Source organism: Alligator sinensis, unplaced genomic scaffold, assembly GCF_000455745.1.
Source record: "Alligator sinensis unplaced genomic scaffold, ASM45574v1 scaffold542_1, whole genome shotgun sequence".
In the NCBI taxonomy this organism is placed as follows: Eukaryota; Metazoa; Chordata; order Crocodylia; family Alligatoridae; genus Alligator; species Alligator sinensis.
Window position 1 is genome coordinate 2,527,037 of NW_005841963.1, and position 26,044 is coordinate 2,553,080.

The 26,044-nt window shown below is 41.7% G+C and overlaps 1 protein-coding gene across 18 annotated transcripts in view; it reads left to right on the forward strand.

Annotated features, from left to right (window-relative positions):
- The first annotated feature begins 6 nt into the window (after positions 1-6).
- REPS1 (RALBP1 associated Eps domain containing 1) overlaps positions 7-26,044 on the forward strand; it is a 101,080-nt gene continuing 75,042 nt past the window's right edge. For 15 of the 18 annotated variants that reach the window (XR_003093299.1, XR_003093300.1, XM_025200315.1 and 12 more), the window contains exons 1-2: positions 7-190; positions 23,109-23,232. Coding sequence is in view for 16 of the 18 variants with exons in the window: in XM_025200315.1 (XP_025056100.1) it covers positions 38-190; positions 23,109-23,232 (277 nt within the window). In the remaining 2 variants the exon portion in view is untranslated. Of the gene's footprint in view, positions 191-5,436; positions 5,609-7,340; positions 7,503-23,108; positions 23,233-26,044 lie in introns of all 18 variants that reach the window. The other 3 variants (XM_025200317.1, XM_025200319.1, XM_025200318.1) reach the window with 3 other exon arrangements.

Here is a 26,044-nt window from a genome sequence, read left to right on the forward strand (position 1 = left end):
GCCCGGGCTCTGCCCTCCCCGGCGGCCGGGGCGGACGATGGAAGGCCTGACGCTGAGCGAGGCGGAGCAGCGCTACTACTGCGACCTCTTCTCCTACTGCGACACGGAGAGCACCAAGAAGGTGGCGTCCAACGGGCGCGTGCTCGAGCTCTTCCGCGCCGCGCAGCTGCCCGCCGACGTGGTCATGCAGGTACTGACCGGCCCCTCCCCCCAGCCCGGGCCCCCGTGGGCGGGGCGTTCCGTTGGGCAGTTGCGCGGCTCCGGCCAAGCTCCGCCCCCCGCGGGGCAGCGACGAGGGGGGGCGGGGCTTGGCCGCGGAATGGACTCCCCACCCCGAGCAGTCGGGGGGTCGGCTCCCCCCTGGTTTCTCAGCCAGGGAGCTGCAGCCCCTCAGGGTGCCCCAAGATCCTGCGGAGGCATGCGAGACGGCTGCCACCCTCCTGTGCAGATGCCAGCACGGGAGGGCATCCTCTCATGGGGTTAAGAGACACCAGCCTGTGAAGTATGCGGGTGTCACACAATATAATCCCAGCGATTTTAAGCAGGAATCTAGTGTTCAAAAGCCCCCGCTGCTGCCTCTCTCAGATCTTTGCAACAGACAAATTGCTGCCTTCTTGTGCAAAAAAAAAAAGGGTGGAAACTGATGGTGTTTGGGGATGCCTGGAGACTCATGGGGGAGGGGGGTGCTTTGAGGCTACAAAGACTGAGAGCCATTGCACTTGTACAGGCTCCTGAGAGCCAAGGATGGGATTAGCTGCAAGGGGCTTAGAGTGCCCCTGTGCATGGGCTGCACTTCAGGGGAAGGAGGGGATGGCTGTTGGTTGTCTTACAGAAGTGGAGAAGATGTGTGTGTGCACCAGCATTCAGACTACCTGGGCAGGGGAGACCCACCTATTCACCTCATCGACACCAGGGTTAAAGGTTATAACTCAACCCTTTCGTTCCTAGGCCCACAGGAGTGGTACAGGGCTGCTCCGTGGGCCAGTCAGACCCTGTGTGGTGGAATTAGGCTGCAGGGTCCTGCGCTGCCTCAGCCTAGCCCCATGCTCTCGGGTTGAGCCCTGGGCTGTTCTGCGTGCCTGATCCAGCAACAGCCGTGGCCTGTGGAGCTTTCCACGGACTCATGAGGAACTCCACAGGCAGTGTGATGCAGCAGCGGGGGCTGAGTGACCTTGGTTAAAAAGCACGTTGGTTCCTTGAGGTCATGATCAAAGGCTTTCCAGGACTAGCATTTACATAAGGAATTGTGACTCCATCAGTCAGAAATACTTGTAGCTTGCAAGCACGTGGCCACCTTTTTTTTATTGTATTTTAATGTCTCTTCCCCTTCAGACATGGATTGCTGTGCATTTAAGTCCAGTGGTAGTGCTCTTCTTTTGAGACTAGTTTAGTTGAAACAGACAGACTCGCAGCCAGTTTTTTTTCCAAACACAGGTCAATGTCCTACCTAATTTGTTTCAGATGTGGTAACTATTCTCTTGCAAAGTAATGCATTTTTAGAAGAACTGTAAACTGCTGAAAGGATTTTACACACCTGAAAGGATTTGAAATTAACTGTATTAATGAAGAAAAGGACTGACTTGCCGCTTCAGAGATCGCTGTGAAAAGTATCTGGTCAGTGTGCAGTCAAAGCAGAAAGTGAGAGAAACATTTTATAAGAAATGAGGGGGAAGAAAAAGTACAAAGAAAACGTAAATACCATTACATGCACATATTCATCTGGAATACCATGTGCACAGATGTTATAAAAAATCTGGAACTTGTGGGATTGATTTAGTTGCATCTTCTCTTCATGTGTCTTGCCCACAAACCTGCTGGTTGTAGTTTGAGGGCACAGACCTTCCCTTTGAAGACTTATTCTACATCTTTGTTTGTTTTTCTTGTCTTCAACAGAGAATGGTTTGTTCATAACTCCTACCTCCAAGCTGCAACCACAATTAAAAGACTTCCTGCACAGTTAAGGTTACTATATACAATGTATGACAAAGCAGCAAAACCCAGGGAAATTAAGCTATCTAATGGATACGTATGCTTTAGTTCTCCACATACCTTGTCATTGCAACAGTAAACATGCCATGGACCATGCACTGCAACATAATCCTCTAAGGATGCTAGCCTTTCATTATGTCCTCTTAATTCTCCCTATATACATAACCTTTAACTCGGTGGTTTTCTGTGAGCTCCTTTTAATGGTGTTGTGTAATATTAGCGCAGTCAGGTGTGCAAACACCTACACTTTAGGGTTGTTGGTTGTAGCTGTGTTGGTCTAAGGACATAGGCAGACAATAATTTAGTCGGTCTAATAAAAGATATCACATCTACCCAAAGAACCTTGTCTGCCAAACACCTACACATGATTCAGAAGAGATCAAAGGGTTTCATATGGGAATCCATAGTGTAAAAAGACATCTGGACATGTTGTAGGCTTTTTGAGTTTTTCTCTAGAGAGAAATTTTACCATTTTTTCCATAGGAAAAAAAAAAAAAAGAGAGCAAAGAGCTGTCACTTTTCTAAGGGGTGCTTTGAATTAAGCAAGGGGTGCCTTGAGTTTCAGAAGATTGAAAGCTATTTTTTTATTAAGCTAGCAAGGGAACTACACAAGGATAATTGTAAAATCCTAAAACAGAGGGGAAGCGAGTGTGGGATAACATCCCTGACAACTGCTTCACAGTGAATTTGTCTGGGTATCTTTAAGGTGGGTCTCAGACAAGTTGGTAAAAGGGAGAACTGATACCATTTAGCTCCATGTACATGTGAATGGCATTCAAAAGGCAAGGTTTCTTGTTGTTGGGGGTTTTTGTTTGGATTTGTCCAGGCCAGTGGGCCTTCCCATGCAGAGTTGACTCACTGTGAAGCACTGATGCTTAGTATCTAAGGAAAGCACAGGAGCCAAAAACTTCATCTGCATTCATTAGTGAATTCAAGGGCTACTGTGATAATCACAGAATAGTTGCTTTGGCTAGAGACAATACCAGTTTCTTCTCTACGTGATGAGATTGAGAGGGAGTGCACTGACTGTATGCAAGGATTTTACCTCACTTTGTTTAACCTACATTCTTATAGTCCCCCTATTTGCCTGCATGTGAAAGTCTGTTGTTGAAACGTCGAGAACCAGATTGACATTTTCTAAAAATCAAAAATTGAGACTCTGAAGAATGTATCACAGTTTACTGTGAAGCAGTTGTCAGGGATGTTGTTATATCCCACCCTCACTGCCCCTCTGTTTTACAATTTTTTTTTTTTTTTTACAGTTAATTTTGTGAAGATCTATGGCTGTTCTTTGCATCCATTGACTAGATGTTTTATGTTTATATCTGGTTTCCTTACACACAACTTCCTAAAACTGACTCTTAGAACATAACACAACATTTTTTTTTTTTCTTCAAGACTGAAGCCAAATATAGGGAGCCGAGTAGGAAAACTTACCCCACCATTTTTTGATGGGCACATGTTTTCATATAGCTTGAATAAGACAGGCTATATTTTAAAATCTCTTTAGAATTCCATTAAAGGAAAAGTGGAATTAAAGTCTCAATTGAAGTACTTTTAATAGAGGTGTGACACATACTAATTTGCTGAACAAAAGGACACTGATAAATTAAGTTAGTAAAGTGCAGAACTTTATACAAATTAGATTTTGTAATGAATTAGAACATGAAACAGCAAGAGACTTTATTTTTCTAAGAAGAAAGGTATAGTCTGTTTTTAGTGCATCTCTGTTCTGATATTAGAGAGGTTTAGTTGATGCCCTGCCCTGCTTTGTTCTGGTATTGAAATGCATACAACCAGGCCTTTATGATTGTCCCTTTATTTTGTTAGGCTGATACTTAAATATATTATTATGCTAGTCTGATATTAATAGATACCGTTCTCTCTTGCAAGCTTAATGCACCTTGTTTTTGGGAAGGCAGAATGAAGAGAGAGTTTTCCAGAGTTATGGCTGCATGGAACAGAACCTAATCTTCAGCTTGCTCACCTTGCATTTCCTACAGCTTTAACCCTTTCACAGCTGAACTGTCAGCAGCTCTTGACAGCTCAACCAAAAGCTGAAACTGTAGCTGTTGCTGAAGAATGAACTAAATGGGTGGATCTGGGTTTTTGGAAAAAGTCTTAGGACAGTGAAATAGGAGAAGAGAGACCAGGAGTAGCCCACAGACAGCCAAATTGCTGAAGAAAGGATAGCTGGATTAGTGGAATATCAAAATCATAGAAAAGATGAGGGTTAACACCAGTGGAATGAAGAACAGTTGTAATGAGCTGCAAAGTTAATAGACTCTCTCAACGCTGCCTGAACAGAAACACCAGTACTGCTGCCCCACTATTAGTTCTAAGTTTTGAGTAGAACTGGAATGAAAGTAGGTACTAAACCACTGCCCCCTACCCATAACTCATCCACTGGCCTCCTTGCAGCTGCTGAAGGGAAGAGAAGGAAAAGCAGCAGCTGCCACTTTTACAGCATGTCCACTCTTCTATTCTGAGCAGAAAAAACAGTTTCACCACTTAAGGTGACTAATTTCTGGGGAGCAAAAGGGGGAGTTTTTGTGTATGTATTTAGTATTTTATTCAGAGAGAACATCTCTTGGAAAGGGAAGGAATTGTTTTGAAGCTTTCAGTGCTGCATTTTTACAAGTTGTATAATTATAGACCATTTTATGAATTTGCACTAAATTTCTCTTACTGTATCATGAGAGAGCCCTAGAATTTAATTTACAACACTTAACTGTAGTCTGAAGTTACTGTTTATGACACTCCTGAAGTTATAATGGTGCAAATGATCTTGTTGCAGTGTACTATTTACTTTCTTCTTTTAATCTTAAGTAAGCACTTTCACACCATAGAATCATAGAAAATTAGGGTTGGAAGGGACCACAGGAGGTCATTTAGTCCAGCAGTTCTCAACCTTTTTTGTAACAGGACCCATTTGTAAGCACGATGGCCATTCCGGACCCAGTGCTCCTCACTCGCAACCTGCTGCCCCCAGGTCCCAGCTCCTCAGTGTGTGGGGTGGGTGGGGAGGGGTCTCAAGCAGCCCCTTGCAGGTTACTGTCCTATTGAATAATACAATTTCATGTTATTGTCCTATTGAATAATCCACAGGAGAGATTGGAAGTGTACACTTGGAACTGAGTAAGGAAAATGAAAGTATTATCTGTCAAATGGTATCTTAGTACTGTAGTTAGTACATCTGTAGCTTCTCTCTCTACTGCTTTAGGTTTTAAATTTTAATTTTGTGATGTAGACTTTACTAGAAACAAAAGGCATTAAAGGCATGAGTTGAAGTAATTACATATTTCAAAATAAAATTTGTCTAAGAGGCTTTTAAAATTGATTTCTAGACCTGCCTTTAGGAAGCCTTGTTTGCTTGTATAGACTACCATATATCAAAACCTGATTTAAAAAAAAAAAAAGCTGAAAGCAAGTATTTTTTTTGCGCAGATGGGGACCTGCTGTGAAAATATTTCCCTGGAGATAGACTGCAATTTACTAACACAGAAGAAGCAATAAAATGTTAACTGCAAGTGAAAACTGAGCTGAAGTGTCAAGTGCCTCATCTAGAGAAAGCAAGCAAGGGTGTATTTGTGCGCATGTGTGTACAGGATGCTTTTAGGTATAAACCAAAACTTCAAAATGCTGTGAATGTCTGTTTACTCAGTGCCTGATCCTGTTTTGATTGATTCCACTGAGTGCTTTACTGTTCTCAGTAATATCACATTCAGATCTAGGACCTCTGCTGTAGTCTTAAGCACCTTTTTTTAGCTGGAAGTCTCCTTTTAAAGCTTTTTTCGTTTGATGATACAGGGGTGTGGTACCACTTTCTTTAAAATGGCCACACTTGCCCCCCTCCCAAGTTCCAAGTAATTCTCTCAAGTTCTAAATCATTTGGATAGCAATCATGTCCTTCCAAAACATTTCCCTTCCTTAGTATTATAAGTAAGGCTTATGATATTTAGGTTTTTTTATATATTTCATGCCTCAGTGTGCATTTGGCATAAACCCAGCTTTCTTTTTGTAAGTTATCTTCCAATAAGTTTACATCTACTGAATATCTGCAAAAGTATAGTAAATTAGTGCATTTGTTCAATTTTTAACCAAATGACCAATTTATAAGATGGAAAGCAATACTTTACCTTTAAAAATTTCTTTCAAGCTGGGCAACTAAAGCCCAACAAATCCTTAAATGAACATTTACAATACAAGTATCAGAGACATGCATAATCAGGAATATGCTTGAGTTCACTTTGCTTTACCTTGGGCTTTGGTAAGCAAGATGCATGTTGTAAAGCATAAGTACAAAAAAACTATAGTCTCTGAATATACAGTTAGCAACATCCAGCATGTGAAAGGTATGCAAAGTTATGAATTTAATTCATTGTTACAACAGAATGCCTTTCTACTTAAGATCATAGAAAACTAGGGTTGGAAGGGACCTCAAGAAGTCCAACCCCTTGCTTGAAACAGGACAGTCCCCAACTATATCATTTCAGCCAAGGCTTTGTCTAGCCAGGTCTTAAAAACCTCCAAGGACAGAGATTCCACCATCCAAGTAACCTGTTCCACTACTTTACTACCCATCTTGCAAGACATTTTTTTTCCCCCCCAATACCTAACCTAAACTGCCCTTGAGACCTGCAACTTTAGACCATTGGCTCCTTGTTCTGTCATCTGCCACCACTGAGCACAGTCTACTTCATCCTCTTTGGCCCCCCACTTCAGGAAGTTGAAGGCTACTGTTAAAATATCCATGCCCCCCCCCCCAATCTACTCTTCTCCAGACTAGAGAAGTCCAGTTCCCTCAGCCTTTCCTCATAAGTCATGTGTCAGCCCCCTAACCATTTTCTTTGCCTTCCACTGGCCTCTCCAATTTCTCCACTTCCTTTCCCTAGTTGGGTCCCAAAACTGAACACAGTACTCCAGATGTGGCCTCATCAGTGCTGAATAGGAGTGGGGGGGGGGAAAAAAAAAAAAAAAAATCACTTCCCTCGATCTACTGGAAATGCTCCTACTAACAGTCTAGTATGCCTTTAGCCTTCTTGGCAATGAGAGCACGCTGTTAGCTCATATTCATCTTATTGGCCACTGTAATCTGAGGGTCCTTTTCTACAGAGTTGCTGCTTAGCCAGTTGGTCCCCAGCCTGTACCAGTGCATGGGTTTGTTCTATCCTAAGTGCAGGACTTTGACACTTCTCCTTATTGAACCTCATGACATTCCTTTTGGTCCAATTCTCTGATTTGTTAAGGTTGTCCTAAATCCTAGCCCTACCCTCCAGCATAATCACTACTCCTCCCAACTTGGTGTCATCTGCAAACTTGCTAAGGGTGCACTCCATCCCATCTTCCAGATTGTTGATCAAGATATTGAACAAAACCAGCCCTAGGACCGAGCTCTGGGGCACACCACTTGATACCAGCTGCCAACTAGACTTCAAGCCATTGACTACTACACTTGGAGCCTGATGAGCCCACCAGTTTTCTGTCTGCCTTACAGTCCATTCATCCAACTGGTACTTTTGCTCTGCAACAATAACGCACTTAATCTGCTTTTTTACTCATACTAGACTCGCTTCTTAAGTTTTGTATACTCACCTGAGTTCCGAGTATTGTCTTGACCAGCAAACATATTCTGCACTGCATAAGTTAGCATTGGAGAAGCCCTGTTATGATCTGGTCCCAGGTGTTTTAAGTACAATCAATTAGATTTCTGTCTTGAGCAGGTTCAGAGAACATGTTGATTAAGCTATTAGCTGTTTGTTCTGTCCTAATGCTCCCACTACTCTGGGGTTTTTTTGGAAAATCTGACAAAAGCCTCAATAGTGTAGCAAAGTGTTTCATTGGGGGTTTTTTGTTTTGTTTTTACACTATTCTTGGTAGTGAAAATGAGGCTTACATTAAAGATTGATGTTTTCCTAAACGGTTTCTGACCACAAGTATTTTGGCAGTCGGTGAAACTATGGTCCAAAACTCATACTCTGTTGCCTGATATGGTGAGCTTTCCCTCATAAATATCTAAGCCGAAATGCTTTTTATTATCAATTCTCAACTCAGTGTGAAAATAGCTTTTAAAAACTGACCTGCAAAGAGGTGGGGATTAAGAAAGCATCCTAGATATTTGCAACTGGAACAGAATTTTAAGTGTTCAGAAGTGTTCACAGCTTTAGTGTTAATTAGCTGTCGTATACTTAGACTACGTGTTCAAAGTGGTCACTTACATTCACTGTAGTTCTGCCTTCTCTTTTGCTTGAACACATAACATACTTTCTCTTCTAACATTTAAGTAAATGTCTCATATCCATTGCAAACACTTGCAGTCTGAGATCTTCAACTTGCAGTCTAGTCATTAGTAAATAGTTTCAATTCCAAAGTGTCACTGTCATTCTGTATGGATTTCTAATATTTTACTAGTTTTTAAAATGTTTAAAGTATAAGATTCCACCTTTTGGCTTCCCAAAACAACAAAACTCTGTGGTACTATAACAGTGGCTGCTGTGAAGGGCTGTAAGTACTTACCATGCAAATTAAGCCTTCATATGGGAGTTCCCTGGACTTCAAGGAAGTCTTCACTTCTTTACTTAAATTCATTTAAGGAGGTATGCAGCTACTCTTGTTCAGTCAGCCTCTGAGTACCATACATACATTGTTCATGTTCCAGTAGGAGGATCAGACAGATTTATTACTACCCCCCCCCCCACCCCCCGATATCCCTTGAAGGCATTTCAATTAATTGCTAATCCAACTATGGCTTAGATCAGCACTTTTTTGGTGACCCACAGACTCCGACTGGTAGGACAAGTTGTCCGAGTGGTTTGGCCCCTGAAATAATCTGTTTATAAAAGAGGTATTTCCAAAATATGCCTTTTTTGGTTATTCTGTGCGTTTCTGGGGACTGTCATATGCTAGTAAGAGAGACTTGGAAAATCTGGCCAGAATTTCTGAGGGTTGCTTATCTGCTTTGTTGCATTTCCATCATTTTTGATAATTGCAGCCAGATGAGCTGCAGGACTTGCTGTTGCTGCATCTTCATAATATTATACCAAATATGCATGTTCTAGAAAACCCCGATTAATGTTTATTGAAGGATTTTGTGCTCTTAGTACAAAATTCTCTTGCCAGGTTTCAGGGACTTAATGATTACCAGTTTACAATGGATTTGGAGTCAGCAAAAGAAATGGCGTGTGTTGTGTAACCCTGTTTAATTAGTTTGTTTCCTTATGGCTCTTTTAAGATTATTTTATTCCTAAAGCAAGGTGTTATTCTTCTGCTGTTGAATGCGTCTGTGCTAGCTACTCACTCAGAAGAACTACAATTTCTTGAAACATTAAAATACATGGGGACTTTTCAGAGATAACAGGACTTAGTGGTTGCCCATGTTTCCCCATTTCTAGTTTTTCCAACTATTTCATCCCTGGTTAAATGGAAAGATAGGTAGTTTAGATAAAATGGCTTATCATATTTTAATGGTTCATGGCCGTTCACTAAAGCAGACTCTTTGTGGGGCCCTTACACCAGAATCTAGCATATTTCCTGAAGTGAGTGCTATACTGATCAGAATGCCACATCCTTCAACAGGAGTGGTGGGGAGGGGAAAACTTAAGTAATTAAATTTTCCTAGGGCACTACCATAGCTGGAATAGTAGTAAAGTAACATAACAGATAATCCCCTTCCAGCCTCGGAAAGGTAAAAATGTCCTGCCACATAATAAAGAAGAGCAAGGGATTAGTTTAGCATTAGAGAAGAGAACAAGAGTTGAAAATAAAGTAGCATTCATCATGTTGCAGGCAGCCAGAGAATTTTAGACTGCCATGTTATACTCCTAGAACCTTTAAATTAAAGTTTTTGGCTAAAAAAGGTATTTTAAACATTTAATGTATGTGCTTCTAATGAGAGCCCTTGAAATCTGACTTAATCATTGAAGACAGTAGGTTTATTCCCCTTATTGTCACCTCACATCACTGATTTCCTGTTTCCCCCCCTCCCCCCCCAACCTCCTTGAGACCTGTTTGTCCATGTAATAGGGTTCTGCTCCAGGCGTGGCTATGATGTCCCTGAAGTCCCTGTCCATTTTGCTATCTTTGGGCAATCTCTCCTTCTCCTTGCCTGTTGTGCCTTGATATTAATCATCTTTTAGGAAAAGGGAGGCTGCTCCAGGACTTCCAAAGCCTGGTCTCATTCTTATGAACACAGGTGTTCGTGTTCCTCACCTTAAGGGCCAAGTACATGGTCTCTATAGTCTCCAGTGCACCCTGTCAAGCCTCACAGATGTGTCACACCCTGATCAAATCATATCTGCCCCTACAGGCTCCTGGCTTTGTTCATCCTTGCAGCAGCTCCTCTCTGAGCTATGGGTACTCTGGCCCCATCTGTTCCTGGCTGTGGCCCTCCTGGCCTTCAGTTCTTCTACTTGAACCTTGGCCCTGCTCCTAGGCCAGTTAAGACCCCTGAGCTCTCAAGCCCTGCCAGCCTTCAGCTGTGGCCCTTGGCTGTTGGCTCTTCCTGAGCCCTGACCCCACTCCTAGGTAGTGAGACCTACAGGCACCCTGGCTCTACCTGCTCCCCAGAGCCTCTGGCCCTCTACCCTCTTTCCAAGCCTTCTAGCCCCTGCTTTCTCTCTGGGACCTCCTTAGTCCTTTCTACAAGCCATCAACATTGCTTACCATAGCTCAGACATTTCTCAGAAGCTCCTCTCTCCACAGCTTTTGGGTGTAGACTGCCTGCCCACCTCCAGCTTATATCCCGATAGCCCAGCCCCTGTAGGCCATGTGACTCCTAATTGCCCTAGCACACCTGCAGGCTGTTTTTCAAGCAGCCTACCTCCTCTTAAAGTTGCAGGAGCACTGAGCCTCCTGCTACAGTCCACATCATGGGTAAGTGTTCTCCTCTGAATAGGGAAAACCTGCTGAGCTTTCCAGCTAGGCATGCAACTCTAGATCAGTTGTGATTTGTTAGACTTGGGTTTCTTTGTTTTAACGTTACAGATTTTAGTCAGGGAGGGGAAACTATCTGAACAGTTGAGATTTAGGGTCTTGTTCTAGAGCCAGGTCGTGCTCCAAAACAAATTTACTTTCTCCTTTCCCTTGGCCAGTGCTTCAAGTGTCAGAAGAGGGGTACTTGTCACCGAAGCTGTCTGAGGAGCTAGTGTCCCAGTTAAGTTCCTCAGATTGCTTCTGCTGCCAGTGAAGCACTTGTAGTGAAACCTCTGGGGAGTTCTACTTAATGAATTGTGGCAAACTGTCATACCCAAAATAAAACGTGTTTAAATGCTGTGATAGCGTAAGAACTAATATTAGTAGTACTGTTCCAGCCTAACCATGAACACTTGTGTTGGGATAGTTAAACTGCTGTGTTAATGACTTTCTTAGCTCTTAAAATTGCCAGAAACCTAATCAGATTTCTAATAATGATCAGCTTTGAAGACTTGCAATCCTTAAACTTTGATAGAGTGCAAAGCCAAGTCACTGAGTGTCTTGTATCTACCTGGTCAATCATGAGACTACACATTAAGCCAGGGCAGCAACTTTATCATAGTGGGTTTAATGGCTTGAAATGCTGCATTTTCTTCTGTTGTCTCTTTTGGGGCTCAAACTAAATATAATTCCTGGAGCAAACAATACTAGCTGAGCTATTAATAAATGTGTGGAGTTCAGTATTCATATTTTCACCCACTCTTTTATTACTTCAGTACTTCCACAGTTACTGTATAAGAGCATACTACAATGTTAAATGATAGTTCAAGGAATTCATTGTTTTGGCAAGAAAAAATGCCACAGTAGTGTAAGCTGTTGCTTTTGATTTGATTTGTGTATAAATAATCCAAACAAATGTTAAAAGATGGAGATTTCTTGTGTTTTCCATAATTAGTTGTTTAATTTGTATTGTAGCTTGAAAAGTCATGAAACTCGGCTACCATTTGCCTGCTAATTGGCAACTAGAAAAATAAGAACATAGAGAGAAGTTCTATTCCCATTGCAATTCTCAGGAGAGAGCCATAGACTTTGAACACACATCTTTAGAAAAGTTTAAATTTTGTTTCGTATGTATTACTTGTGCTGCTTGTCTTTGCCATTTTTTAGGTAGTTTTAAATTTAGGAAAAGCCATAGTAATAGTTGCCTGTACCATTGTTTCTCAACCTATGGTATGCATACCCCTGGGGGTATGCGAGACACAGGCAGAGGGGGTACATGGGTACCCCAACACTCTCTCTTGCCCTCTTTTCCTCTCTCTCTCTCACCCCTTCCACCTCTCAAAACTATGGCAAAAAAATTGGTGCACTGCATATTGCGTGGCACTTTAAATTCCCCAGTAATAATTTGGCATGCTGTGCAAAGCCCTCCTAGCTTTGGCCAACATCACCTTTAGCCCAGGTACATACTTGAGTTGTCCACCCCTGGTATAAAAGGTGGCAACCCTATCCACACCAGATCAGGCATCTGTCATATCACGGCCTTATAGATTTCATAGACATCAGGGCTGGAAGGGACCTCGGAAGATCATCGAGTCCAGCCCCCTGCCCAAAGGGCAGGAAGTCAGCTGGGGTCATAGGATCCCAGCAAGATGAGCATCCAGTTTCATCTTGAAGGTGTTCAGTGAAGGCGCTTGAACCACCTCCGGTGGCGGGCTGTTCCAGACCTTGGGGGCTCGGACAGTAAAGTTCTTCCTTATGTCCAGCCTGAAACGATCTTGAAGTAGTTTGTGACCATTCGACCTCGTCATCCCTTGGGGCGCTCTGGTGAACAAACGTTCCCCCAGATGCTGGTGGTCACCCCTGATAAACTTGTAGGTGGCCATCAGATCACCCCTGAGCCTGCGCTTTTTCAGGCTAAAGAGCCCCAGGGCTCTCAGCCTGTCATCGTAGGGTCTGCTTCCCTGACCTCTGATCATGCGCGTGGCTCTTCTCTGGACTCTCTCAAGCTTCTCCACATCCTTTTTGAATTGTGGAGCCCAAAACTGGACACAGTACTCCAGCTGCGGCCTCACTAAGGCCGAGTACAGGGGGAGAATGACGTCCCGGGATTTGCGTATATTTATATACGCAGCCCTTCTTCCAGCACATGGCACACATTAGTCTGTAAATATAAAATCCCTTGGAAAATTGAGTGTTGGGGTACTTATTAAAATTTTAATAAGTTAGGGGGTACTTGCTACTTAAAAGGTTGAGAAACACTGGCCTATACAACCTGAAGGTAAACTGCTTTAAGACAGGTTTTCAAGCTTTGCAGAGAGGTTGCAAGGAATCTTTTAAGTTAGAAAGTACTACTTTCGTATGACAGAAATAGTGTCCGTATTTTTATCTTTTTGTGCTTCGGCGTTTTTTGTCAATTTGGGAGCTCTTGGCTGTCAGAGATGTTACCAGGGATCACTACGTGGAAGTGGTTCTGATCGATCCCCTTAGAAAGTACTAAGCTAACAAGATAGTGCCCTGTACAATTGTTGCCGCGCGGTGTCAATAATATCAAATAGGGATGAATTTCTTATCCGTTTCAACCCAGTCCTGTTAACGTCTGGAATGTTTCTTGTATTTTGATAGCTCGTGGAATGAATACTCTTTAATACTCAGCTGACTCTTGCTGGACAAGAATGAAATTATGCTGCATTGGAAAAAACACAGTACTTTAGAAAGCAGTTGCCCTTGGGACTACCTACATGGCCCTTTGAACTGATTTTCAGACCTGAACTTGCATAAGGAGTCATGGTTCTGATCTGGCTCCAGTTCCTTTTGATAGTTACTCCAGGAGGACTTTGAGGTTCAAATAATCTTCCTTTTTCCCTGAGGCTTCTTTCTCCCTTTTCATGTGGCTAGCTTGAGGTATAGTTAGCTGTACAGTTATAGACCGAATCTTACCAGGTGACCCACTTCAAGAAATTCAGATGTCAGTAACATACAAGATCTCATCCTTAAAACAGAAGTAAGTTCTTAGCTATTTGCACATGTAAGTTCATAGCTACCTGCACATACGTTTTTGTGTGCTTTTTTTTTTTGTTTTGTTTTTTTAAGTTATAACCAAACTTAGAAAGACGGGTCTTCATAAACTGACCTATTAAAAACAATTACATTCAGAACAGTTTTCATATCCTCCTGGTCAGATAAGGATCATTCTTTCATCAGGCTAAGAAGAGTGACTTCTATTTTTTTTTTCCTTGAAGTGAATCAGTTAGATGCAGGTAACTAATCAAGCTACATTATGATCACTACATTCACTGCATAGCTTGTTATATCCTGAGTCTTGTCTGTGTGCTTCAAATTCTAAACTTGGGCAGGGGCCACTGGTATCTTCATGTATATGTACAGTGCCCAAAATAGAAATATTATATATATGCAACATGATGATTTTTGTGCAACACTTATTATATTGTGATGTACCCTATCAACTTGTTTACTCTGTCCAGTAGTTTTCCTGTCTTGGGACTACTAGCATTCTGAATCTGAGTAGTTTTAATAGTGACTGTTAAAACTTACAAAGAATCCTTCCTTTCCTTCCAAAACTCACAGTGCTCAGAATAAGCATATCCTGTGACAATGGCATTTTTTATAAAGATTCTGCTGTACTAGAAATGGGAGCTATGCTGATTTTAAAAGGGAGACTTCTGGTTTCCGTTGCAGGCCCAGTTTTAGAAGGGCCACATTTCTGATCTTTTAAATTACATTTTTATAGCTTTCTTCAAGTGATACACAGTTAGGTAGATGGTATCATATTTACTCAAATATAAAGCAAGGTTCTCCCCCACCCCAATCAGCATGGGGAGGAAAAGCCCCTTGCCTTGTATTCACATATAAAGTGGATGGAGGAACAGGCAGTTGTTGCGGCTCTAACTCTGGCCCTGAGCCCGGGTTGGGGCCAGAATCAGACTCGCAGCAGCTTCCTGCCCCAGCCCCCCCTTCCTACCTGCAGCTTCTGCCCCATCCCCTTCCCTGCCCCTTACAGTCAGATGCAGTTCACCTCTGGGCTCTAGCTCGGGTCTGGGGTCTCCTAAACACAGAACACATGGAAACTCCTTCCCCTTCCTGGCCAATCAGTAGTGCAGACCCTGCTGCATTGCCTGCGGAGGCAGTCAGTAGCATCCAGAACTGCAGCATGGCCAGGCAAGGGCTGAGCTTCCACAAGCTGTGTTCCAGGACAGAGCAGCTCTAGAAGTGTCTAAGAGTAAGGGGGGGAGGAGAAGAGGCAGAAACTGGGGGCAGTTTGGGGAGAACGACGGGGAGGCAGACGGGGGGGGAGGTGGGGGGGGTGTAGGTGGCAGTGAGGCAGGAAAGCTGAAAAGGGAAGAAGTGGATGGGGCAGAAGGCAAGGGGGCCACCTGATTTCCCACCCCCCCCCCCCCCCCCCCCCCCTCTCTCACACTTCTTTCCCTGCTGTAGAATTTGGGGGGTGAGACGTCAAGAGGACCTTCTAATGCTTTAGATATACCTAGCAAATTATGACAAATTTTCTGTTTTTTATATAGAGAGAATCTAGTTATGAGGGGGTGTTGTATTGTACTCAAGTAAATATGGTAATTTAGGTACTGGTAAGTATGTTCCTTGCTTGTCAAAAACCATATCTACCTTTTGATTTTGCCACCCTAATATTGCAGTTACCCCAAATGCATACTGATACAATTCTTACATCGTGTTACTCAGTGTGGTCTATTCTGAATTCCAGTGCTTTTGTTGTCTTTATTTCGGATTTGAATGATCATGAACAGTTAAGTAATGGGATATTCATGAATTTGGGATTGTAATCATGTTGCTTTAAAGAGGGAGAGAAACTCCTTTGTATTTTACTTGTGCGGTGCAGAATCCATTGTCAAAGATGAGCACAGACTTCTAAAATGTCACTATTTACATTATAGGTACAGCATGCAATAAAAATGGTCCCTCTGGGTATAGCCGGGAACTCCAGATAGTTCCTCACCACAAAGAGGAACACTACCCTCACTCGTTTCTCTTCTTGGAAGTGCTCCAGTACTGTCAACTTTATTCCTTTGACTGACTCATCTGAAGTTGATATTCTATGACCCAGAGCTTGTGGAATCAACTAAAATTCCCTTGATTATCATGACAACAAGTTTAGCATGCCCTACTTCTATTATAAGTTCTTTAAATCTTGCTCACCAGTCTTCCAAAATATATGGCCCAAGACCTGGAAAAACTTTTAGTGGATATCAGCTAGCTAGGGTGGAAAGGATTTGTTGCCATATCCCTTATATGCAAAAGAAACAAAATAGCTGTAGTGTCAACCTGTTTTAAACTTGATATGATTAAATGTTACTTCTTAGTACATTTTGCAAATACATTATACAAATAGTATTCAGCTAACTAGTATTCAGTTCTTCATATTTGAATGTCATGAATATTTGCTGAATGTGTTTTGTGTGTTGGAATTCAAATTCATTAGCGTTAGTGTCTTTTGTTTTTTATATCTTTATACCTTCTACAGAGTACTTTGAAGGTACATAGTCTAAGGACTGAAGAAAAGTTAGCACCTGTCTGAATGTAATGAAAGCAGTGCTGTCATTTTTGTGGAACTGACCCTTTCAAAACACTCTAGCTCCTAGCGTTTTCACGGTTTCTAATAGCATTCTCTTTATAATGTATTAGTCTTTAACCTATCTGCTGTCCACCTTTCCTTTTTAACAGAGTAGCTGGCCTAGTGAATACAGTGAAAGCAGGAGATACGAGATGCTCTGTAAGTTTGACAAGTCCCCCTTTTAGATTCTTCTAAGCAAAGTAGGGAAATATGGTCTAGATCATTGATGCCCAACTCATTTGGCTCCACAGGACTGCATCATCTGGACTGTGAGGCTGGCGTTTGCTAGTACTGTTCATTGCTGCAGGTCCTGGAGCCATGGCGGCCACTGCTCCTCCCACCACCAAATTATTGGCCCCACAGGACAGATGATATAGCTCTGCTCTGGATCCAGCCAGTGAGGCTCCCCAACAGTCCAGAAATTTGGTGCCAGAACAAGTTGCAGCAGCACTGATTGCTGCAACCAACAACATTGCCACTGCTTGCCATACTTTCAAATTTCTGGACCTGTAGGTAGCCCTATGAGCCAGATAACACAGCTCTGCAGACTGCATCTTGGTCACCGTTGGTCTAGATGAAGGGGGTGTACAGCTGCATGGCTCACTGAAAGGATGTACCCTAATAATCAGTGGCTTGCTGTCAAACTGGAATGACATGCAAGTGAGGTCCTGCAGGGATCTGTCTTGGGTCTGGTACTTAATATTTTGACAATTTGGTTGACGGATATAAGTATACACTTAAAATTTGATGCCAGGCTGGGAGGGTCGGGCTCATGACAATAATATGAAATCCAATGAAGCAAGGTCCAGTACTACATTTAGGGGAACTAAAATGCAGAAATACAAAATGGTAGATTACTGCTGCCTAACCAAGTTCTATAGATGAGAAACTGGGAGTTGTTATAAACTGATAAAGTTAACGTCATACTGTCAAAAGGCCAAAGCGGTATGGTAATGGAAGTGTTGCATGTAAGATACAGCTACCCTGCTATTCTTTGCAATGGTGAAATCTCATTTGGAATATTTTGTCCAATTTGGGTGACGCACTTAAACATGTAAACAAATAGGAGCAAGCCCGAAGGAGAAGGACAAAAATAAGAGATTCAGAAACATATTCTGTGTTGGAACTGAGTTTGTGTCAGCTAGGAAATACAGTATTGAGATGATCTGCTAGTTGTGGGATAAGAAGTCATTGACCTCAGCAGCAACTGTCTAGGAACACTGTGTAATCCCTGTCAATGGAGAGATTTTGAAAACAGGTTAGACAAGTATCTGTCAGGGATGTTTTAGATATACTTCATCTTGCCTCTGAATATGTTATAGACTAGGTGACCTCTTGAGACACCTTCCAGCCCTACAGTTCTGTGATAACCATGCTAGAGAAGGTTATTTGAGCCATTTAGTTCAATAAGCACTTAATTTTGAGAACCATCTGCCAGTATAACTGTTCAGTGTTCCAGAAACTGAATTCTAAAGCTACTCTGAAACTTTTCTTCCTGAAACGCATGCATTTTAATCAGATTATAACCTAAAATGCTAAACTTTTCAGCGCTCTTTAGCATTTAAGTCGGTTCTTGTCAGTTTGATCATTTTATGCCTCTTCTTCAGCTGAAAGCTCTTTACCCTTATTTATATAATTCCAAGATTGTATTTTTTCACTACTGAAATTTTGCTGTTTAACAGTGCATAACAACACTGCAGTATCATCTTGCAGGAAATACTGGGGAGGAGGAGACATGTGGTTGAACAGGTTGGAGCAACTTTTATAATTCATAGTTCTATAAAGTCTCAACGAGACTTAACTCAAACCTGAATTTGTCATTGCATCTCTAAAATGCATAGTGGAACTGGGTACAGATACAGAATTTGCTGTTGTAAAACTTTTTTAGACTAAAACAAGATAAAGGAAATTAAGTGTCTCTTCCTGCAAAGCCTCAAGCAAGTACATAACTTTGTTTCCATGAATAGTTTCTTTGAGTTCATTTGGACTACCAGTGTTCTTGTAGTGAAGAATTTACAAGTCTGCAATCTTAAATCACAGGTTTGAACATAGGTTGTGTTTTTTTCATGCTGGAAAAGAGTATTGGCTAATCCATGCTAGTGTATCATAAACTAGAATATTTGTGTATTAATTTTTAGCTGACAGTGGTTAACCATAGCTGGGAGCCTGTTGACTTTTAAAATGCAAATTGCCCAATATATAATGTTAATATTTACTTTTTAAATATCCCTATTTTTCTAGTGAAACATAGCCTCGAAAGCATAAACTGTCATAAATGATTACTTCATTGGAATTGCTTACTACACGATTACTGCACTAGAATGAGACTTCCAATACCGTAACACCTATTGCAGACTTCTTATACGCAAAGCCAGTCAGTACATTAAAAAGCAAGTGAAACATTACAGACTCATTTAGTATATAATTACATAATAAAACATAGTAAAATAAATCAAGTGCTTATACTATATTTGCAACACGCTTTTACACAGTTCTAAGATGAGAATCAATTAGTTACGTCTCTTAATCCAGCCCGGGAATGGGCCAGAATAATCAAGTGGCCTTGCTCTCCATAGTATAATGCTCTTCCAGTACATAGACGTGCACATTTCATTCCCAGCGTTCTGATTGGACCCTGTGCGTGGGTAGTTTAAATGATGGGTAGGCAATGTAAGTGAACCACAGTGACGTGTTTAGGTTTCCTTATAATTTCCTTTATACAACTATAGAAATTCTGACCTCTCCGTTGAAACTTACTGGAGATGTATGTCTTGTTTGTACTGTGAACTTATGTGAAGTTATGCCAAGATCCACTTTGTTGTTGTTGGTTTTCTTTATTATTTCTCCCCTGAATATAATCATTTGAACCCCTGGGTTCCATTCAGTGTAACCAGTAGGCTGTTGGCATCTGTGAAAGGTACCAAATTTACTCGAATATGAGATGATCCCCCAATGGTTAGGTTCTATATGTGGAAAATGTATTAACTAGTTACAATTTACTAGGTAGAGAATCTAGTTATTGGAGATTTTCCTTGAATTTGTTCCCTTCTACTTCTACAGCAGGGAAAATAAATCTGGTGAAGTCAGGTAGCCCATCTCCCCTGCAGTTCCATTTTCTCTCCCCCTTTACTTTCTGTTCTCTCTGTCCCTGCTCGCTCTGAGCACATGGAAGTGAGGTGCAAATTTGAAAACACTGACCTTGAAATAAACATAATTTATAATATAGGCAAACTTCTGATGGGTATCCATAGACTTAGCTCATCCAAAATTGATGTATTTTACCTTTTTTTGAAACTGCTGCAAGTTTTAGCAAATGTACTCCATAAACGTACTTTTAAGCAGCGCTTTTGTACTTATGTATAGTACAAGCTACTCATCACATTAGTCCAAAATCAAACGTCTTATGAGTCACCATATACAGTATAACCTCATAAATCTGGCATGCTTGGGACCAAGCACCTGCTGGAAATTTGAAAATTTCTGATTTTTAAAACCAGAGCTGCGGCCGGTCACAGAGAGAGGGAGGGCGCAGTAGCAGCGGCCGGTCATGGAGCAGCAGCTGCACGCAGAGTGGTGGTACAGGGTGGTGGAGGGTGGTGTCAGCTGCCATGTGCATCTTCCCCCTCCACTGCTCCCCTATGTAGTGTATTTTTTCTAAATGCCAGATTTTCAAGAATTACAGATTTCTGATATCCGGGTTTATGAGGTTATACTGTAGTTCATTCAGCAGTCAACAGCATTTAAAGCCATGGTGACCTCATAGCTCAGCATGTGTGTATATTCCAGATTACAAACTCGAACCCCAACCTCCAAAGGTCCATGTGCTAATTAGCTCCCCCCCACCCCCATGACTGGAACTGGTTGTTCTTGTCACAAGACCTACGATCCTCCAAAAAAAATACATACAGATAAAGTGCAGGGCAACTTGGTCTGTATTTACCTTATGGAGAGTGGGGCCACACTAATCATATGCAGCAGGCTGGGGGGGGCGTGTGACAGAGGGATTCTGGATGAACTGTTTGGGGCCCCATTTGGTGATGTTTGCCAGATGTTTAAGGTTGATGAAGAAATGTCATTGGACATGGGAATCATTGGAAATGGGAAAGAAAAGCACAGCTCAGCTATGGAAGTGAATCATAGAATCAGTGGACCAGAAGGGACCTGGAAGATCATAAAGTCTGGTTCCGTTCATAGGCAGGAGGTTAATGAGCTCAAACTAGCTCAACGTGCTTATCCAGCCTCCTCTTGAACACCTTCAAGGATGGCAACCGCACCATCTCTGCTGGGAGTGTGTTCCAGGTTCTAGTTACCCTTACGGAGAAGTTGCTCCTTATGTCCAGTCTTCCAGTAAAGAGGAAGTCGAAATGTATTCAGCATAGTGGTTCACCATGACTTAAAAAGGAGTCAGTGCTGAAGGGGGCTGTGTGCAGACACTACCATATTTCTTCTTCAGATGGGTTGCACTAACCTATCTTTGTAATAGATTTCCATCAGTATGTTTGCCCTGTCACAGGCCAGCAGGGCACTGTGAGTGTATCAATTTAGTTGCAGGCTAACTGGGTGCTGCAACTGTATCAGCTGCTGGGCTGTTTCGTTCGGGATCAAGGAGGTGGGAGTGAAGCAAAGGCAAATTTATTATAGCTTACACATACAACAATTAACAGAAAGATAAATGCGACAAGCAGATAATGCAGTATTAAAGAGCTAATAGTAAATAATAACAACAGATAGATGGATCTATTCTGTCGCAGGCCAACTGGGCACTGTGAGGGTATCAGCCACTTAGCTGTTCAAAACAACAGATAGACAGACATGGGTCAGCAGCTTATCGATAGTCCTTCAATGCCATGTACACGTCAAGTGATTCCAGTGAAGTCAGGCATCCCCGATCGATGCTGTCGGAGGGATTACAGGGGAGGAGATCCCTTGATCAGAATCCTATCCTCACTCACACTGGGAGTCCGGAGTCCGGGCTTTGAACAGCAGTGAGCGTTCTGTTTCCTCCTTCTTGCTGGTCACCTGACGCATGCGCTTTTTATACTTAGTCTTACGCTAATCTGTTGGCTTTAGAGCAACTAACAATCTTGCCTTATAGCTGTTACCCTATTGGATTGAAATGTGTTAAAATTATCATAAAAAGTTACTACCTAGACTCGGGTTTATCCAATAAGCAAATTACAGTGCAGCACCTTTAGGTTTGAAATTGACATTACCAAACCCAACCCTTTTAGGTTTTTGGTTTTTTTTAATATGCTTTCTTGGGATGTGCTTTACTGGAATGTGTTGGGTGTGCCAGGCGGTTAGATCCAGTTTTATTGTCAAGGCTGAACCTTGAGCAAAAAACCGTTAGGTCAGCTAATCTTGCAGCTACAGCTTCACCTTTGGGGCCCAGTCAGTTCCACGAACAGTTAGTTTTGTCATTTTGGTTAAACTTATGACAGACAAGGTACATTTGTGGGTTACAAACTTTATATTAGGCAAAAATTCTAAATGCCTCCAAGAAGCATGTGTTTATTGCTTATTAATCCCTCTGACAGGGTAAATACCATGACCACCGAGGTGATTTTCCTACTCACTGGGGCAAACCACAAATGTGGCAGGGGATAGTACTCTGACTGAGGCAATGCACAGTTAGCCTCCCCTTTTACTTCCGCTGGGAAGATCTCGGCTATACACCGGTTTTATGGAAAGAGGAGACTCCCCAGTAGCTTGCTCCTGCAGCCATACAGCTGAGGGCAAGCAAAACTAAGGGACATCTGAATTCCAAGCCTCCAGGCTTGGGCCTGCACATAGGATGCATGCCAAAGGATTTGGAAGCATCTGAAGCCCTGGGCGGGGGTGAAGGATACTTGCTGGGAGCAAGGTTACGTATGGTTCTTGAATGACTCATGGATTTGGAATCTATTTGGCTGACTTGACTTGGGACACAACATTTTTTCCTTAAAGTTTGCCCAATAATGGGCCATGCGTTTCATTGTCATGCTCAATGTTGGCTGCATGTAATCAGCTTCGTAGTTGCTTTCCATTTACCAAGCTGAGCACATGCTACTTTTGGCAGTAACTTAATGATAGACAGTGAATTTAATGGGGTTTCCTTGTATGTGATTATAAGACAAGGGGCTTTGTTCCCCAGTTCTGATTGTGGGGTGGACAGAAACCTCATTTTGTATTCAAGTGAATATAGCAGATCCCCACCAGTGATCCAGCATTATGCACAGACTGAGGGAACCCAAGGCATCATAGCTGGCAATGGAACAATTAAGCGCTACCCGGGGTGGATAGCAAGATTAGGCTGCTCCTTGTTCATTTTCCTGTACGTAATGGGTAAACCTCCAAAGCCTACATGAATACGAGTGTCTGGGAACCAGATGAACACAAGTTACAGGGTCTCTACTTCTGCTGTTTAGTGTAAAGATTTTATATACTATTTGCAGTTCATGTTACATAGAAAGGATTTCTGCCTCATAGAAAAGTTGTAAAACTCCAGAAAATTGCTGAGTAGGCAAGGAGGGTGGTGTTGTGTTATGTTTGTTTTGTTTGTTTTTTTGAGGAGCTTACATTTTTACTTCAGTTTACAGAAGTACTAATATTGGTTGCTTTCTTTCAGATCATGGAACTCTGCGGTGCAACAAGACTTGGATATTTTGGGAGAAGTCAGTTCTATATTGCTTTGAAACTTGTTGCTGTGGCCCAGTCTGGTCTCCCTCTAAGAGTGGAAAGCTTAAATACAGGTACGTCTAAAATCTAAACATCCTTTGGAGTAGGTATATTAAGACTTGTTGGAGTTGGCTTGCATCTTTCTAAAAGATAATGTAAACTATTAGGGTATGCCCTTTATGCACAGTTGTTCACTTTTTTGCATGCATGAAAATCTGAAGAAGGTACTTTAAATTAAATTTAAAATTTTAGTTTAGCTCTCTTTATAAAAGAGACAGTCTGGGGGCATGAAGTCCTCAAATATTTCTTTTCTAAACTAATCCAAACAAATGGTACTACAAGGTATGGAGTTTAAGAATGAATCCATATGCAAATTCACCCTGTGGTGTAGGTGTTGCATGCTGCACTATTTTTTTTTTTTTTTCTAGGTGTAATGGTGAATGGCACTGATATTAAACTTCTGATACTGGCATGTCAACATTTAACCTTTTTTTTAAATATAAAAACTGTTTGGGGCCACTTGGAATGGCAACTTTAGCTTCCAGCAGCAAGTGGGCACCCACAGATGTCTTCTTGATTGAGTCTTCGGACTCCAGCAGCAGCTGCGCCCAAATGAATTGAAACCTTAATTTTTTTGCAAAGCCCAATAGTAATAATATTTCAGAAGGAGACAAGATGGTGCCTGGTTTTCCAAATGCAAAGATAAAAGATGAGCTGATATCAAAGCTTTTGACATAACTCAGGGCTTTCTGAATTGTTTTAAATTGCTAGTGCTGCATATAAATAGTTAAACTTGACTCATCTAAATGAGTGTATCAACATAGATTTAGTTAAAGAGAATGCTGTATTAAGTCTGCAAACAAGTATCATTTGGGAAAAATGGCAAACTGACCCTGAAATTTTAAATAAAAAACATCGGATTTTTAAAATTTAAATCAGATTTTTTTAATTTAATTTAATTTTTTATTTTTTCAGATGCTTTTAAAAATATACCTATATAAAGATAGTTTTAATTTAAGATATGTTAGAGCTCAAAGGGATCATTGTGGAATAGGGATTATAACATCTAATTATATACTATTCAAGACCATATATTCATGTAACCTTTTCAGAAATGTTTTATAAATAGGTCACAACAGGCCATGGACCTATAGGGGGCCAATCTTAAGGGGTTCCCAGGGGCTCCTTTATAGATTAGTAAAGATTAAAGAAAATCCAGTAGGACTCAGTGCTCAGTTTAGAAGATCCTGTTAAGCATCTCTGTGATGCCTAGTTTCAGTTATCTAACTATGGATTTGTTTCCAGAGATAACATTGTTAACAGCAGTCTATGGCAATGAGAGATGACAGACCTGATTACCTACCCATCAGCCATATCGTCTCTCTGCAAGTTTGTGTACACAGAGTCAAGCCTTTGCCTCTTTCTAAAAGTACAAAGTTTCAAGAAATTAAATGAATAGAGGATTGTTGGGGATGGAATAGATCTGGGCAAGGAGGAGGAGTCTGGAGATAAATGCAAAGAGAGAGGGGCAGTAGAAACAAAACAGAAACATTTTGAGCAGAATATTCCAGAAGTCTTGCAGGATAAGTTTCTGAGTATAGCTTCTACGTTAATTTGAGATCTAGTGAGGGAATGGTATGGTAGAAGGGAAAACCTATCATGGCAGCAGGCTTGCCAGGCTGTAAGAGACCCTGTTTGGGAATATTTTAACGAAGGTTATATCAAACAAGAATGCACTTTTTGTAGAAAACAGTAACTAAATAGAGGCTTTCTGACTAGGGATTTAAATTGTGAATTAAATCATGATTTAAATTGATTTTGATTTAAATCAAACCCACCCTGATACCCATGGTCAGCAATAGCTCTGAGAAACTACTGGGGGGGCTTTCTTTGAACAAGCATGCTCATAATCTCCATTTACAAAATCTTGAACAAGATCCCAGAACAAACCCATTTCCTCCTGGAAATCTTTACATCACTTTACTGATACCACAACTGTAGGCATGAATTTTTTTGCTAAATCTGTGGTGTTCCCAAACACCACACAACAAATGCAAGAGATGTGAAATTGAACAAGCTACCAGTTGATGTAATCTTTTAGACTAGTAGTTCTCAGATGGGGTGCCATGGCATTCTGGGGTGTCACAAGGCACTTTCACGAGTGCTGCAGTAAAGACCCTTCTGTTGCCCCAGTCAAGTGGAACAGCCTTGCATGCCTCATTCACTGCCTCATAACTCTTAAAACAGTCAGGAGTGCTTGGTCCTGCCATAGCCCTTCATGGTCCAACTTCCCCACCTTTCTGTCTGAAATGTGCATGGAACAGGTGGAAACAGGTGCATGGGGAAGGTGGAATTGTCCTATGCATCTCTTCCCAGGAGGAGCATAGAGGATCTGGACCAGGAAGCTCTGCAAACTCCGTACCATGTAATACCATTTGTTTTGGATTAGTTTAGAAAAGAAATCTTTAAAGACTCCATGTCCCCAGATTGTCTTTTCTATCAATAGAACAGAGCTAAATCTAAAAATTAAATTAAATTTAAAGTACCCCAAATTCTTCAGATTCTTATGTATGAAAAAAATGAATGATTGTGCATAAAGGGCATACTCTAATCATTTACAATATCTTTTAGAAAGATGCAGCTTCCTTACTTGTCTGCTTTAGGCTTATCTGGCTGTGTATGAGGCATGTAGGGCAGTTCCATCTGGTTGGGGTGGTGGCAGCACCTTGGTTGAGAACCACTGATGTAAGCTGAGGCAGCACAATAGTGATGCTCAACTAGGGTGCCACCAAATTAAAAAATGGTTACAGAGGGCTTCCCTGAATCTAAAATGGTTGAGAATGCATAGGCTTGGTAATAGAGAAACTAGAACAGCAGCCCAGGGAA